Here is a 17,446-nt window from a genome sequence, read left to right as displayed (position 1 = left end):
TAAGCACACTCATTTATGAGCCACACAGTGCCTGCATACAACCTCCTGGATGGATTTAATTGTTCTCTCAGATAAAGACTCAAGTAACCTGTGCAGAATAACTGGAGTCTGCCTCTTCTGGAATTTGTACTAGCTCAAGTTGGAATTGAGACTGGAAGCACCATGACAGCTGCTGTATTTCATTTGGCAAAATGGTAAAGTTTGTACCAAACCAGAAATTCACCCTCAGTATTTTGGCAAATACCAGATACATATCAGTGCCTTCAAATGTTGTTTTTTAAGACATAAGTGTAAGTGTTTTCAGTATCTAGGACAACAAAAGTATTGGAGATGAAAATATTCTTTTTAGCGTGAATGCAAATAGGTAAGTAAATACAAGTAGATCTTCCTATGAGCATTTTTTCAAGGTTCCAGCATACTGGGGGCATTTTGGCTGGGCCTCAGAAGGCCTCATTCCAAAATCTGCTTGAAATATAGTCTACATTCAGCATTGCTAAACAGTTGAATGTTCATAATTAGAAAATCGATGTAAAATGCTATCATGATATTAAAATATAACATAAAGCAGCTGTTTAACAAAAATCTACACAGCCTCCACTGCAGTCTGCTAGGATCCAAGTATTAGGAAGCTGAAACAGAAGACTATATAAGACAGCAATTCTGCACAGGGTCTTATGACAGACAGTTTTAGTCCAGAAGCTGCTGCTTCTGCAAAAGTTTGTGATTAGCTCTAAATACTTATCTAAAGACAAATACCCATGTGTGTATGTAGGTGCAGATAGATTATGGAACTTTCCCTATGGTTTTACATTTTTACATTTTAAGGAGGACAAATGGAAATGGGCACGCTACATTATCTGGAGTGGAAATATGCTTTTGAAATCAAACTTGGTGATGTCCACATACTGCATGCAGCTGCATCACAAAAAGCTCTCAAGTGCAAGAGCTGCTTCCTTCTTAGGGGGAGCTAGAAATGGAAGATGCACTCCAAAGTGCTTTCAGGCATTCAGTACATGGGCTGGATCAGTCCACTGCACATCCATGTATGCTCATAAGTTACCCATGAGAATGTTGCATCCTCACTACCAGGCACTTTGCTTTCCAGAGCTCCAACACTGCACTGTTTGCCATTATGGACACTATCCATGAAACCTCCCTACCATCAATCACCTTCTGGAGTCCTATTTAGCCTTTATGGAATGAAAACTGACAAATCAATGGCAGTTCTCTTAATTCTCCTAACTACCTCCCACTGTGAAAACTAAAAACATAACAGCCCAGAAACAGAGTAGTATATTTCAATGAGACAGCAAAACCTCTCACCACTTCAGAGTCTCCACTCTCGACTTTGAAAGGCCAAACACATCCTAACGTCCGCTCTGAACTAATTAAGAACTTTCTAGTCATTACTACCTAACAGAGCAATGCCTTTGTCTTTGGTGAGGCATAATCTTACAGATATTGCAGTGTTTATATGCCTTCCCATTATTCATTTTCTTAACTTTATCTCTAATAAGCAACACAGTATTAGTGCCATTTTTGTACAAGTGTTGGTAGCAAAAAGTGAAAAACTGTTTAGAACTAAATATATTAACACTAAATAATCATAACTCTGGGATGCAATAGAAATTTCTAACACAAAAATTATATAATTAGAAATCCTACTTCAAGAAGTGTTCATAGGAAGGCAATAACTGACATAATTTCAAAAGTCTAAACATATCTAACGTATGAAATTCAATTCATTATTTTAAGCACTACACAACTGGAAAAATGGATAAACAAGTCCAACTCAACTCTAGCCTCATCCAAAAATGAATGTAATGTATAGACACAGGTGCCTTATATTAATTTGCTGACCACCTGACATTAAGGATTTTCTACAGCTGCAAGTCTGGGCATGAAGAATTCCATTCCCAAACAATACTACAGGGGCTATTTACCCATCTCTCCTTCTCTTCCCCTCCTCCCTTTCCACAACACACTAGGACAACTTCCTTTTCCCTTCCTCAACCCTGAGCCCCAACACCAAATGATGGAGGTGGGAGGGACAGATGCCAATCCAAAGGCGAAGGAGTAACAACAAAAAGCATTTTTCTTTTTCAAAGAATCAGGTGTCTAGATATCCACACCTGGTTTCATCAAAACATGCCACCATTTTTAAAGGAAGAGTGACAAGTTCACACTGCACAGCGAACATCACTGCCATAAGGTCACAAAAGTGTTCAAGACATGGGCACACAGCACAGGCAGGGAACCACCGAAAAGCACTCCCTTTCCACACTACGAAAACATGACCTTTACAGTTAAAACAGAATTGTATTACCTTTGTTTTTTGCTAGTGGAGATGGGGGCTGTTCTGTAAACACATCAGGGGAAGGGGATTCTGGGTGGTCAAAGTCTTTTTCCATAGTTTCTATGAGTCCAGTGAGATCTGAATCCTCCGAGCTGTGCCTTCTGCTGCTGGCACATTCGCCGTGAGGTGGGCTGAGAAGCGGGAGCTGTGGCAAAGCACTTTCAGTCTGCTGCTCTTGCTGCTGGGGCCCGGATGCTGGGGGTTGCTGGAGGGGCTGCTCTGCCAAAGCTGGTGCCTGCTGCTGCATCAGCTGCTGGTTCTGCCTCGTCCCCTTGGCTCTTTTGCCTGCGGCATGAGTCTGAGCTGTGGCACCTGAATCCAAGGTAAAGGGGCCCGTTCTGTTTACTGACTGCATGGAAGCTGCTTGTGCTGAAGTCCTGTTAGGTATACTTGAACTGTTTTTGGATTTGATGTTTTCAACATCAGGTGCATTTCTATTGCTGTGAATGTGTGCTGTTGCATTGCATTGCTTATGATTCCCTGCACTGGATCGTGAAGATGAACTGCCTGCTCCATAAATTCCTCTGGACGAACTGTGATTAGAATCTGATCCAAGTGTATTCAAGCTGCAAGAGTAACACATGTTTAAACATACTTTGCAATGTTTCCATTCTTCACCAGAAAAAGAGAATCATTATATCTAAAAGAAGCCTTAAACTATATTATTCTTGGCATACAACCAGCAAAAATGCCTAAAACTGGTTTGGTAAGTCAGTAGCCTTTACCGTTTTCTGTTCACTTGCCTGCTGTACACAGGAACAAAAACACAGTAAAATGACTGTTGATATATATGATGGAGAGAACACTGAAAGGAGACAACCTTAACTTAAAGACACCTAAGGTAGGAAGTTCTGGCCTGCAATTTTTTGCAGTCTATACATTTCATTTTTGAGAACATTAACAGAAAACTTGGTAAGGTTTGGTTTTTGGTGGATTTCTGTCTTTCCTTTTTTTTTTTTTCCCCCAAAAGAAGACTACTCCTCACAATCACAAAGTTCATCTTTTCATCTAAGCCATCTTTTTGCAAGCAATTGTGGGGATATCTTTATTCATTCACCTGTTCTACAGAGCAGGATTACTTTCTAACTGATCTGATAACTAAAGAAGTAAAGAAATAAATGGCAAAAGTACCACAAGAAGCCCAAACATTTACTTACTTTCCGTCAGATGAAATTCCAACTATTCTCCTGAGATCAAGTGGTCTTCCCATATCAAAGGGAGGATTTGAGGCCTCAAAGGACAAGCGTCTTCTAAATGGCTCCCAAATTCCTTGAGCTTCTAGATAGGCTGCTCCAATTACCAAGAGAAAGAGTACACTGCAGAGAAGAAAGGTAATCATCTAAGGATTTATTCCTTAGTTTTGAGCATTTAAAAATCAATTACTCTAATCACACAGGACAAAAAAGTTTGTATCCTGTACTGAAAATACTAAAAATTGCATCCAAATCACAATTTTGTCTGATAGAAACTTAACATACACAAGACAGGCATGATAACCACATCACCAGTATTCAGAATGGGAGCTAGATGCAAGCCTGACATGCAGTTGCCAAGTGTATTAATCCAAAAGAAAAGAAGTTGGACTTTAAAACCTGGAGCCACAAGCATGTAACTATTCAAAGCAAAGAGATTCAGGAAAGGCAAAAATAAACATCATGTTATCAAATTAAAAAACATAGACTGTACAAACTCCTAGTTTTCATTCCTAGAAATTAAGGATAGCTTTGCAGTGACACGGAAGAGTTATTTTAGTGGCAACTAGCAAACACATACATGATGGCATCCTAAAAGTTAAAGGCAGTTTATGCACAGGAATCTTATTAGGACTTTTCTGTAGTTTGCTGCTACGGATTTTTGTGCAAGGATTTGAAAAAGACATAGTAAGGGAAGGGATTAGTATTCTCTATTCTTTGTAGAGTCTAATTAACAAATACAGCACATATAAAATTATCCAAGCAAACTATTACTACAAACTACTTATGAACTGACAAACATTACTTTGTCAAAGAATTAAAACCAACCTCAGCCTATACATTTCTAGCACCTATATAGAAAAAAACCATGTAAGTACTCACTCAGCACTTTTAAGTAATGCAGTGTTAGTGGCGACACAAAATTTCCTAAGTAACAGAAATTTTCCTCTTACTTTGGAAAATGCCATTTCCTCACTAAACACTGCATTACTTAGGAAAGTGCTGAAGAGTCAAAAAAGAAAATTAAGTGGGCTGTAACTTTATCTTCTCTATTGCTTTTGTTAAACCCTACAATGAAAGAGAGCCTAAGTGAACATTTGCAAAATGGAAGAGCCAGTAACTTACTGGGGCGGTGGGGGGGGAAACTGGAATATGACTTGTATATGACAATGCTTTGGATTTGCAGCACACAGAAAGACCACTTTTTCTTCACAGGCATCTAAAGCACCAATACATTTCACACTAAGATATAAGCTTAGAAACAGCATTTGTTGCTACTGATAAATAAAACCTCATACTGTTAAGTTTCCATGCTAGGGTTTTCTCTGCACAAAAGCAGTGGGGTAAAGTGTCTCACATCCAAGATGTGAGCAGGGACATAGGGTTTATAACTCTTCATTTCAAATAAAGACAGGTACAGGTTAGACTATGAAAATGGTGGCATTTTCAACTCACAATTCGAGAAGGTATAATTAACACATATCTGTCTGCTGAGGGAAAATGTGCATTAATATCCTACTACATAACCTGTGAGTGTGCAGTATTGCAAACAATGTCCTTCAGGTTCTCAGAAATCCCATTATTAGTATCACCAGTTGTCTGTCACATTACAAGTGGCAGCAAAGTTAAATTCATCCAAAGCATCTGCTAAGCTCATTACAGACACTGCCTTATATCTCTCTGAAGCACAATACTCCAGAAGGATGCTTACATTTCTACAGGAATTCACTGCTATCAGTGCTTTAATACCTAATATGTTTCAAGTTTGGCTTATTTATCAAAACACTGGCAGATTATGTCAGGGCTAACAGGAGTATGTATCTCACTTAAGCAAATAGGTTCAAGCAAGAAGTGTATTAATTTCTCCTTGGTTTGAGCATAAAGTCAGTACTCCTTTACCTTAAACAGTTCACAATCTATAGGAGTATTTATTGATTTCAACTCCTTTTAGCCTATTTTATTGTACAACAATTAGAGCATGTGCTGAATCCCTGTGTGTTTCTGTGTAACCCATATTTGAGCAGTGGCAGCTCATGCCTGTACAGCAGGAAGAACAAACACACACACAACCTCATTATTCCTGAGATGATTATGTACAGTGCCAGTTCCCAGTTGGGCCTGGGCAGTGCTTCAGCACATGTTGCCAACATGTGATATGGAAGCGATGCATTCAAGATAAATACAAATTCAGAGCCTCCCGCAGTGATGAATTTTAATTCACGTATAACTCTGGAAGCAGTGAAATCTGGTGTAAACCTGGAAACAACATAAAGCACAACAGAACTTTTCATATGAACAGCACAAAAGTTTGAGGCAATTTTTATAACTCATAAATTAAAAATTACAAAACCTGTAATTCAACTCCATCAATTACTACACAGCCTAAAAATACTTGTGTTATCTTTCCAATATTTCAAGATGTGTTTTACTGTGTTTATTAACACATATGCTTAACACATCTGATTCTAGATTACTCCTGAATAACCATGTGAAGTTATAATACCTGAAAATAATGTTTTACCACTCCTGTTAATAAAAGCTATGACTGCAGTAAAAATGTAACAGCAGGTCCAAGTAAGTAATGGGACCAACTACTGTGTGAGCTATAAATTTCTTAAACACTTCACCTTTCAGTCACAAACCTGACTTTTCAAAAACATTACCACTATGTCACAGTCTCATCACAAACTAAGATAGTATTTCACTAGTATTTCTGCACAATTTTACTGCAGCAAATATTTCACACATCCACTTGCAGACCAGAAGCAACTTCTGAACTTTTCAGATACCATTTTCTGAATAGTTAACTTTACAACAAAGCACTGTTAAAAGATCAGGTTTTGGTGCAGAAATTTTTTTACAATAAAAATGACAGAACTACACAATCATTGCCATTAAGGCAAGAGAAAAAATATTCAAGACTAAAATACTGTGCATTACAATAAAAATCCTTGGACTGAAGGCTCTCTTCCACATACTGCAATGCACCAAAACCCTATGTAGGTCTAGGTCCCATGTGTATGCACAAGCTAAATGAGGGAAATTTATATAATCCCATATAGTAACACTATTCCAACACAGCAAGTTATACTTACTGGACAGTAATAGATGTAATACTACAGTCAGTCACAAAACCATGGTATAATGAAAAGTCAAACAGTGTTTGCAAGAAGAGAGAAAAATGTCATAGTTGTATAACACTGTACAAAACCCCTATACACTCAAAACTTCAGAAAAAAGCCTTCAGAATTTAACCAAGAGAGTTTTCCCCTGAAACAAAATTAAAATTCCAAATGTAATCCTCCATTTAGATGTAAGAAAAAAACACTTACAATACGACAATGTCTTTAGAGGCATTGGCACTTAGTGCAAATTCCTGACAGTTAACTACTTTAAATCCATATCCTTCACATGTGTAGCCACTGATTTCCATCGTTTTCACATTAATCTGAAGCTGCCCTGTATTTTCCACTTTAAACGTTCTTCTGAGTGTGAAATTCGGTTCTTTATATTTCATTTCTAGAAACAAAAGCAGTGGTTAGTGATATGCTAAGCAGATATCCTTCACTAGATCAGTATTTTATAGCAGAATAGAGTTCTGTCAGTATTACAGCAGAAGGGAGACTAGCAAGGTCCATGGAAATGAACTTGTAGAAACATATCTCTGCAGCCAGATTCCCATCACTGTCAAGGTAGGGCACCAGTACAATCCCAGAGCCCTTTAACTCATCACAGAAAAAACACAAACCCCCTAACCTCTGACAGCACTGCTGCCCCACAAAGAAATCACCTAGGCTGCAAAGTTCTTTGCTGTACTGCCTAATGTGGTATGCTGTGAACAGTCCCAGCAAAAGAAGAATTAAAAGTGGTTTTTTCATTGCTTTTTTTTGTGTGCCTTAAAAATAAAAATACATGGCTTAACTACATATATCTTATTAGCAAAAAAAATCTCTAACCAAAACAGGTAAAAGGCAATGACTAAGCTTTACTTCAAGTTTTCTTACTCACCCCTCACAAAAAGTAGAATAATCTCAGATAATAATTAACGTGGAACTTACAAATGTGTAGAAAACTGCAAGGTAGCAAAGCAGATTTTCATACTAGATACAACTAAAACTCTTTTACCAGTTTCTTAGGTAATATAGGTACTCTTAGCTCTCCTCTCAGAAGCAAGCCTGAGGCCACAGAGCAGAAAACCTCCCTATGATCTCAGAGTAGAATCTGGTTGAGATTTAATTTTCATCAAGGAACCTGCCCAACCTTTGTCCCCCAGTTGTTGTGTGCTTAAAGATTATGAAGGTGTGAAGCAAAGTACATAGGAAGTTACGTTCATGATCCAATTTGTATTAAATTTAGCAACTATAGATTTTGCGAGTAAATATGCCAAGATCTTTACCTCCTCTGTCTTTAATTTAAGTGGACAAAGAGCTTCTGTTTTATTTCCTAGTTCTCATTTTAAAACAAAAACCATAATGTATTTTTTATTCTGCCTAAATAAAGTGGCAATTTTAATGTATTTAAAGGAGTTGAATATCTGGGTCACTAGAAGAGGGGAAAAATATTTCCACACATGTCAAGTTTTACACATAAAATATGACTTCTTTTCTGTTCAGCATATTAGCTCAAGAAGTACTCACTTTCTGAACAGTCTTTTAATAATGCTTCTGTGATTTTAAAGCGTAAAGAACTTCCTGGACCAGGAGGTTTGCCTGCAACCTTCAAGCTCTCAGTTGTTCCTTGTCCTTGTACCATTATGGCATCTACTACAGTCAAATTATTTCTGTGGAAAAAAAAAATGGGTGAGAGGAAACATTCATAAAAGCTTCTCCATAGACTATATGTCTGTATGCCAAATCTGAAGAACAAATATCCTGTTCAAATAGCTGCTCCACAGCTAATTTCCCACATCATGGAAGTAAACAACAGGGGTCCTAAACGTACTGTTTGCAAGACAAAGCCCTAAGAAAGCACAACATAACATACAAACACAAACCCCAGTGAAATACTAGTTAAAATCTCTTACCTCTTACTAAGGCATCACACCTGACAAAAAAGTGAACTCAGTGCTCTTTCCTAGAAAGACTGAACTTGTAGTTTTATCTTGCAAAGGGCATCTCTAACCAGAGACCCTTCTTTCACGACAGTGTAGAATGTATTTCAGAAATCAAGTCTCCATGTATTGGTGGGTGAGAGGCTGGACATGACCCAGCAATGTGCACTCACAGCCCAGAAAGCCAAGCATAGCCTGGGCTGCAGCCAAAGCAGTGTGGCCAGCAGGGCCAGGGAGGGGATTCTGCCCCTCTGCTCTGCTCTGGTGAGACCCCACCTGCAGTGCTGTGTCCAGCTCTGGGGTCCCAGCACAGGAAGGACACAGACCTGTTGGAACAAGTCCAGACAAGAGGCACCAAGATGATCAGAGGTATGGAGCACCTCTGCTATGAGGAGAAGCTGACAGAATTTGTATTATTGACCCTGGAGAAGAGAAAGTTTCCTGGTGACCATACAGGAGCTCCAGTACTTAAAGGGAGCATGTAAGAAAGATGGGGACAAACTTTTTAATAGGCCCTGTAGTGACAGGGAAGGAGTGAAGGTTTTAAAACTAAAACAAGGTAGATTCACACTAGATACAGGGGGAAAAAAAATTACCATGAGGGTACTGAAACACTGGAACAAATTGCCCAGAGAGGTTGTAGATGCTCCATCCCTGGAAACATTCAAGATCAGGTTTGACAGAGCTTTGAGAAACCTGAAGATGTCTCTGGTATTGCAGGGGGGTTGGATTAATGACTTTTCAAGGTCCCTTCCAAACCAAGCCCTTCTGTGATTCTGTGGTAAGTATAACAGTGGCTTACACATTTATACTACTGAATATATACTGAATACAGTTAACATACTCTAAGACATGTCACAATTACATTAAATCTTTCAGACACATAGGATTCTACTATTATTCTTGTAAAAGCAATAGCTTCTTGATAGCTGATTTCAAGTATGATCTTATATATAAATAGAAAAACAGAGAAAAACTCACACTTATTTCAGAAATATCTCTTACCTGATAACAATCAACGATGAAACAGTTTTATTAAGAACTGGAGTGAATTTTACTTTGACAGACTTTCTCTCACCAGGTTTTAATATTAGACTTAAAATGGAATGACGAGACAGGCCCTTTGTAAGTCCCACAGCAGTCAGTAGTGGTTGGACCTTAATAGGGTGGGGCAAACAAAACAAGGCTTTAAAAAATAGGACATTTTTACATGTATTTGATGGAAATTGAATTATTTTAGCTAGAAAATTGGTCTTACTCTAAAAAAGGATATTACTCAATGACATATTATGGTTTTTTTTTAACCAGAAACTCTGGTAGCGTAACAATTTCCCTACTTATTAGTAAACTGCTTATGTTAATGGAGAAGCAGAACAACACAACAAAACAGAATTGAGCTAAACTTCACCCATGTAGATTCATAAAGTTCTAGTGGAAGGAAGAGATCAGAAGTTCTTACATCTGATTACTTTTGAACACTAAATTAGTATCAAGCCATTAGGGAATATTTTTTCCCCTCAGAATTTTCCACTGTTAAGCACACAAAATAGAAGAACTACTTAAAGTGTATTTTGCCAAGTTTGCCATTCGTCTTGAGATATTGAATAAGCACCAAATGGTAATCTAAAACAAACTGCAAATGGAGGGGAAAAGTCAGATAAAAAAGGAAGTGCTTAGGATGCTCTATATGAAAATGCACACACTTAAAAGTAGTCCACAATAATCAAATCACTTAACAGAACCAACAAAGCAATGGAATAATCAATTCTTTGCTAGTTTTAGAACTAGTAACCACTGTGCTGAAGAAAATCATCATCCCAGTAAGAGAATGAGAAAATGCAGTTTTCCTCTAACTTCCACAGTTGTATTATAATGTAGACATATAGAAAAAGTGACACTTTATAAGTTACATTTCAAGAAATATTTATTTTCCCAATTTCCTGATATCCAACAGATATTACATTTATATTACATTTTCCATACTAATGCCTGAACTTGAAGACATGTATGACTGAACTCTTATTAAAACATTAAAATACATGAATTTAAAATTACAAAGAATGTATTGAAATACTTACACAATTTCTGAAGACCTGGAACTCTAGAGTCCTCTGATTGAAATTAGCTGGTTTACTCAAATTAAACCTGAAATGAAATTGGAATTTTTTCTTTCTTATATATCTGGGAAGGTAATGACATACTTGCATTTATGGATTTTAGCACAAATCAAGTATCTGTGGTAGCCCAATATGCAGCTGAAAGCATCATTTGATTTTATTTTTGCTTATTTCCCCCCGTTGTACATCAAGTTAAGGAAGAAAGGTAAACATAGATGTGTATCCAATTTCAATAGATTCAGTTCTCAACTGGCCTAATGATTCAAATTCTAAAGGTGGCCAATACAAACTACCAACACAGCTACCATACCACGCATTCATTCCTTGTAAAATGCATTTTCTCTGCCCAGTGAGAACACCCCAAGCTTTCCAGAACAACACTTACCGTTCTAACAGCTTATCAACAAAAGTGGATGGGTTAGAATACAGAGCTACTGGAAGAAACTGAACATACACAGGAGCATCAGCTGGATTTTCTAGAAAAATTTCTTCTTCCTATTCAGAAAGAATTTTTTTATAAGTTTACATTACCATTAATGCAATTATAAACATCTTTTTAAATTAAACTATCACTAAAATAACTTACTGATGAGCTGTTTGTGTTGGTAAGAGGGAAGTTTAGGTGGCGTGGTGAACTAAGGATGGAAGGCCAAGACATTTCTGCTGTAATTTTCAACTGAACATCCTTCTGAAGATCTGTGTCCACTTCAAATATAGCATTCAGTCTGGAGAAACAGTTATAAATCTCACTTTTACATTTTGCATAAACAAATGTTGAGAATATCATTGAGATTCAGATCAGTAAGGAAAAGAACCGCAAATCTATTTGAAGATTTGCAAGGGTACAAACAGTGGAAAGGAAAAAATCCAATCTAGTATCCACAGTCCAAAAAATGTATTTTGCCTGCATAGGTACAGTAAATCAGTACATCTACTCTAGACTGTGTGCCTGCACACCTCTCTAATAAACCTCAAGCAAATCTGAACAAGTCATACTTGGTGCTAGCCACTGCTTCCATCAGTGAATTAAGTTCTTTGCTATTAAACAACCTCCACAACAGATTTGGGTCCCCTTCTCCCACAAGCTCTCCAGCATGAATTGAAACTAAACTAAAAGTACTAAGCTCTCCAGTCAGCAAAACAGACAAAATATTAGGCTTCAAACCCAGAGAAATATTTTGGATAAACTCCAAACATCCAAGTCACAACCTCTCTGTTTTCAGAAGTTCTCACTCCTTTCCCTGAATGATCCTTTGGACAGCTGGGTAACTTTAACTCTCATCAGAAGTATTCAATACTTTAAAGTATATTATAATAAATAATATTAAAGCATTGTATATTCAAGTTAGAACTACTCCTTATTCAGAACTAATTTTTAGTAGCATTCTCCTTTACTGTTCTCTTAGTGCAGGATATAAAACATTCTTGAAAGTTACTGTGCAGCTAAATAGAGGATTCTGTTTAAATCAGATTTTCTCAGGGGTTAATATATCACCATTATAACACAGAACTGATAAGGGGGGAAGTATTTAGTTGCATACTTTGTTTGAAAGGGTAATCTGGATGCTATCAACACAAAAGATGAACACTTGCTGTTTATGTTAACTTGTGTCTCTTGGAGATTAAATCAACTTTATGTATGAGAAGGCAGACATTTCAAAGGTATGTAGCAGTCTACAGAGTTTAATTTTTCTAAATATTAAGTAGCAACCATTAATCTTCTCAAGATAAAATACAAGAAAATGTTGTAATTCACTGAAATGTAAACGTCATGATATGGTAATAACAGAAAACCTTATGAAATCTTAAAAGGGATATTGAGGATACGATTTTAAAACAGTTTAAGCAGGGATACTGAACAACCAGTATAATCTGGTTTTGGACATTTTTGTGGAGTAGAGACTGCCTTGCTGTTACAATCTTTTCAAGAACTCCAGCAACTCAGTGAATAGTAAACTTTCAGTGTTTCCTTTAATTGAGGAAAATTATTACTGTTTTTAAACTTTTAAAATGCTCTCTTTAAAGGTTTTGTAGAGAAGACCAAGTAATTCCTTCTTGACCCCCTCTCTTAAAGGGCACAGCAATATTAAGAAGCTTTGCATTCTAAAAGAGCACACATATCACAGAATTAGTACTGACTTAAGGCCTGAGCAAACAACAGAAATAAAATACTTACTTATGGCTTGAGTTCTCTTTTATTTCTGTCCATTCTTTGAATAAATTCTCATGCAAGTCCCAGTCAGTATCCCATGCATCTTCTTGCATTGCTATGCTGTGCTGAACTTTAGATTCCGCTGTTGGAAATAATGTGTTTTTACAAATCTTCAAGTAAAATCATTACTTAAGGAGAAAACTTATTTTAAATTGTTTTAATTATAAAGTTGAACTTTACTTACATTTAGATAGAAAAGGCAATCCTACATAACAATGATCTCCACACTGTAAACCAGGATCAAAATAAATATTTGCAATCTGCAAAACATGTAAGAGAGAATCAATTAAACAGCACAATAAATCTAACAACCAAAGAAAAAAGAGGGAAGATTTATATTGAACACAGAAACTTACCATATGCTATATAGAAAAGAGAACTTATAAACTTTTAGAAATAAGACATAAACAAACCTTTGATTTTTTTCCTGGCTCTAAATCTTCTTTATTACTTCTTAGCCTTTTATAATAAAACCTTACGTCTTCTGACAGAGACCGTATGTGTTGTATTTTCACTTTCTGAGAAAAGGAGTTCATAATGTTCAAGCTCTGGTGAACTACTTTCCCCTAAAGAAAATAAAAGGAAAAAGGTCTGCAGGATATGCATTTTTCCCTAGCATGTGTATCTATTTATGCAGACTGGCAAAGACCACAGCACTGCTGAAATGTTAAATTGTGATTTTAACTATGCTATCATAAAGAAATGCCATTTGCAACATTTCAAGATAGTAAGTTTCTGTGAAGTTGTATTTTTTCATCCATCTGCTTCCAAACAGAGTTCACCCTTCTTAGAAAATTAAGAACACCTGAAGTATCTTGGAAGGGCTCAGACAATGGCTCTCTTTAATCAAATAATGATAAAAAATATTAGAAGAGGAAAGGCAAGAGAAAGCTTCAATTTGTTGAGCCTCCTTTTACAAAAGGAAAACAGTAGTTTCGTAAAAGATCACTGTTGGTAATTAGAAATAGTAATTAGTCAGTAAGAATTAGAAATAATCTGAAAGGAAGAGTAAAGGGAAGCTATGATTACAAAAACTACAGGTGACAGAGGGCTTTTAAAACAATCCTTCCTGCTCCCAAATGAAATTAAGACACAACACACCAAAACTACATTTAGGAAGAAAACAGGAAGATTTTTCCCCACACCTTTACAGCCTGCCTCCCTTTCCGAGTCAAACATTATTTCACCTTTCAAGCACAGAAAATGTAGTTTAATTGTCATGATCAAAATCCTTACAATGCTCAAGCTCTACCCCGTCTCAGTTGTAAATCAATGATTCTATGGTCATGTTTTACACCTTACCTCAACACCCAACCCTGATATGTGTAGAGGAAACAAATAATAGAAACAAAGCCAGAAGAAAAGTGCAACTCGGGACTGGTGGGGAGACTTCAGATTTATGTAAAAAAATCAGTGCAAGCAAGTATAAATACCCAAGACTAACTTTTAATGAACATACTTTTCTTGTTCCCCTTAAATCAATACTTTAGACTTCAAAAAAAAATTCTCTAAGTGGAGACATGGAAGAGGTCTTTTGCAGGTTCAAAATTTGCCTGTGGCTTCAGGAAACAGTCACATATTGCAACAGTCTCAACAGTAGTAATTGCAGAGGGAAAGAAACTACAAAAATAAATCCTTAACAGTACAGTCCTGTAAAACTGAATTAGGAGGTACATCTGAGCTTCATCTGTGGATTCCTATGAATAACAAACTGTCATCTGGACAAGATACAGGTTTGTTTAAGTGTCTAGAACAAGACCTTTACATAGCATTTAGACATGGAACAACAGACAAGAGAAAAAATTGTTCAGCAGTAGTAAGAAAAACAGAACAATGCTATTTAGCATAGAGATCTTTAAAGATGAGCTTTGATCAGGGAAGAGTTGAGAGGTGAAACTGTGAGGTAAAGATGACACTATGAAACAGAAGTCAACACAGCTAAGATTTGTTTAAATCAAGACACTGACCTTTACAAGGCCTTTATACACAGTCAGTGTATTGCCAACAACCTTTAACAGAATACCAGAAATCACACTTGAGTACAAATACACTAAAATTATTAACAGACAGACAGCTCTGGGAACCAGGCAGCTGCAGGAGAATTACATCCTAAGTATGAACTGAAAAGCATGTGTTACTAAAATAGTAGCACCTAGTTATTCCTGGATGGTGTAGCTGTAAAGTTTCTCCACCAAACACTGAAACAAAAAGAACTGATGCTATTTTAGGCTTATTTTCATAAGTAATAGAGACATTACAGAAGAACTAAATCTAAGAGTAGCATGAATTCAGTGAGCATAAGTTTAGTTCAAAATTAATCCAAGAAAAGTAAAAGTAAAAGCAAGTGTTTTATGTTCCCAAATATAAAAAGAGCTAAGTGATCAACTAATTGAAGTAGTAAGTGAAGCTGACTGCCCTGAAAAGCTTGGGGCTTGAACACAGTAAATAATCTATAATCTTGTCAAAGGTGGTAATTATTCTGAATCTATACTCCCAAACAAAATTCGGGAGGCCAAAGATCCTCTGAAACAATAATTCCTAGAAAAAGCATGAAGATGATAAAAATGACAGTAATCTAGGGAAGAGAAACACAGGTGCTATAAGAAGCAGTATCTGCCAAAACAAAGGAAACAAAGTAAAAGGAAATAAACAAAACAAACAAACCCCCCCTCCCCAAAAAAACTCTGCAAAACCAAAGCAAAAAATCACAAACAACAAACAAACTAAACACAGGCCCCCCAAAAATCAAGCTGACAAGACTGTGGGCCCATTACTATGAAATACTGAGAAGTTCTTTAACCATTACATCTGGAACAAACTCAAAAAAGATTAAAAAAAATATTACTTCTTTATGATCCAACATGGAACAAAATATTTTCCTGTGGCACTCAAAAGGAACATTTTTCACATTAATTCTTCATAATCATCATCAACATCATAATTTGTAATAATTCTAGTAGACTCAGATAGAGAATACAGAAACTGCTTTATCTTCAGTGAATGAAAGGGAAGTGGATCTTTAAGCTATTTTAACTTATAAAAAACTTATGAAGTAAGAGACATAATGAAGTTTTAGATGTGGCACTCAGTGTAATAAGTATCCATATAATGGTGAGGCTATATAGTAAAAAAAAAAAAATCTTAAAGATAAAAAACAACTAGTGATCTTTGCAGCTGTAGGCATGACTGTTAGACCTCAAGAGTAGCAAAAGACTTCTGAAGGAAGATGGAATATGTGGCAGTTGCAGCAAACACCTACTGAAGTCCTGCTGACTGACGTATCTTCCTCTGATGAGACCTATCCCATCACATAAGTATTTCAAGATCCCATTCAAGTGGGCTGTTGAAGAGATGTAGGGACAACAACTCATGCTTGGAACACATAGTGGAAAAAACTCAATCCCCAAAATAATGAGAAACTGATCATAACAGTTCAGTAGCACTCTATCTCCAGCAATTTGACATAGAATTTTGGACAGTGCCTTTGAAAAGGGCATATAAAGAAAAAACACAGCAATTAAACATTTAATCCTCCCCAACTCTCTTACCGGAAAAGAAGGTGGAAGAAAAACATGTTTCGGAGAGCAGGTCAATGAGCCTACAGCAATCACAGCCTTCACTGGTATAGTTAAAATCTGGACAAAAAAAAACCCAAGAAAAATTTAGAAAAAAAATCCCCTTACATTTCTATCCTTTAAATGCCTCTTCCACTTCTGAATTGCATAGAATAACAAAACCCTGAAATTCTACAATTAATTTAGTCTAAGATTATATAGACATTTAAAACATGGAGACATTAATTAAGATTTCAACACATCATCATATTCTGAACAGTCACTGCAGGAGTGCAGGAAGCACTCCTTTACTCAGACATCCTCAGTTCTCTTCTACATGGAACAGAAAAGCATACTGAAAACATAAGCTCTCCAATGGGATATTAGATAAGTCTCATTTGAATGGAGCTTATTTTGCCAGTAAACAGGAGAGTAACACCTTTAAAGTAACTGAGGGAAGAAGATACACCAAACTTCTCAAAACATGGTGCTACTGTAATACCTTGAGACACATATTGAAAAAGTAGCTGAAGGGATGGCAGTGAGATTCAAATACCAATACAAGTAGAATAACTTGTAAGAAGCAAGAAAATAAAATGCTTCAGAATCTGTAACTGCAGGGTCACGTACATGTGTATGTATACTAAAAAAGCTTAATATCTCCAATAACTGGCAGAATTTGGAAATTTCCCTTTTTCTGTAGGGCTATCAGAACCACACAATCAGTAATATAATTTCCTGACTTCATAAGCATAGAGTCACATTTGGGGTTTTTTTCCATATATCACAGAACGATATTAAATACAGATTGCATTTTTCATTAAACACTGTCTCCTGCAAAAACAAGGGATATCAAGTTGAGGCAACCAGTTGTTCCCTCCCATAATAATCAGTGCAAGGATTCTGTTTCATCAAGTGCCAGCAAACTGTAGTGAACTGCAGCATGGTTTAGTGGGCATGGTGG

General features: G+C 36.6%; 1 protein-coding gene across 1 annotated transcript in view; it reads right to left on the bottom strand.

Annotated features, from left to right (window-relative positions):
* Positions 1–17,446, bottom strand: part of TMEM131 (transmembrane protein 131) — a 92,755-nt gene that overhangs the window by 12,308 nt on the left and 63,001 nt on the right. Inside the window, exons 19-31 of the mRNA XM_021546692.4 lie at positions 16,477–16,563; positions 13,342–13,494; positions 13,113–13,188; positions 12,893–13,010; positions 11,303–11,441; positions 11,102–11,211; positions 10,678–10,744; positions 9,605–9,756; positions 8,187–8,329; positions 6,882–7,068; positions 5,620–5,805; positions 3,514–3,672; positions 2,327–2,922 (exon numbers count right to left, since the gene is read on the bottom strand). Of these exons, the coding sequence (XP_021402367.3) occupies positions 2,327–2,922; positions 3,514–3,672; positions 5,620–5,805; positions 6,882–7,068; positions 8,187–8,329; positions 9,605–9,756; positions 10,678–10,744; positions 11,102–11,211; positions 11,303–11,441; positions 12,893–13,010; positions 13,113–13,188; positions 13,342–13,494; positions 16,477–16,563 (2,173 nt within the window). The remainder of the gene's footprint in view (positions 1–2,326; positions 2,923–3,513; positions 3,673–5,619; positions 5,806–6,881; positions 7,069–8,186; positions 8,330–9,604; positions 9,757–10,677; positions 10,745–11,101; positions 11,212–11,302; positions 11,442–12,892; positions 13,011–13,112; positions 13,189–13,341; positions 13,495–16,476; positions 16,564–17,446) is intronic.

The sequence above is a fragment of the Lonchura striata genome, chromosome 1, assembly GCF_050655825.1.
Source record: "Lonchura striata isolate lonStrDom1 chromosome 1, ASM5065582v1, whole genome shotgun sequence".
NCBI lineage: Eukaryota > Metazoa > Chordata > Aves > Passeriformes > Estrildidae > Lonchura > Lonchura striata.
This window is presented reverse-complemented; position numbering and strand designations above follow the sequence as displayed.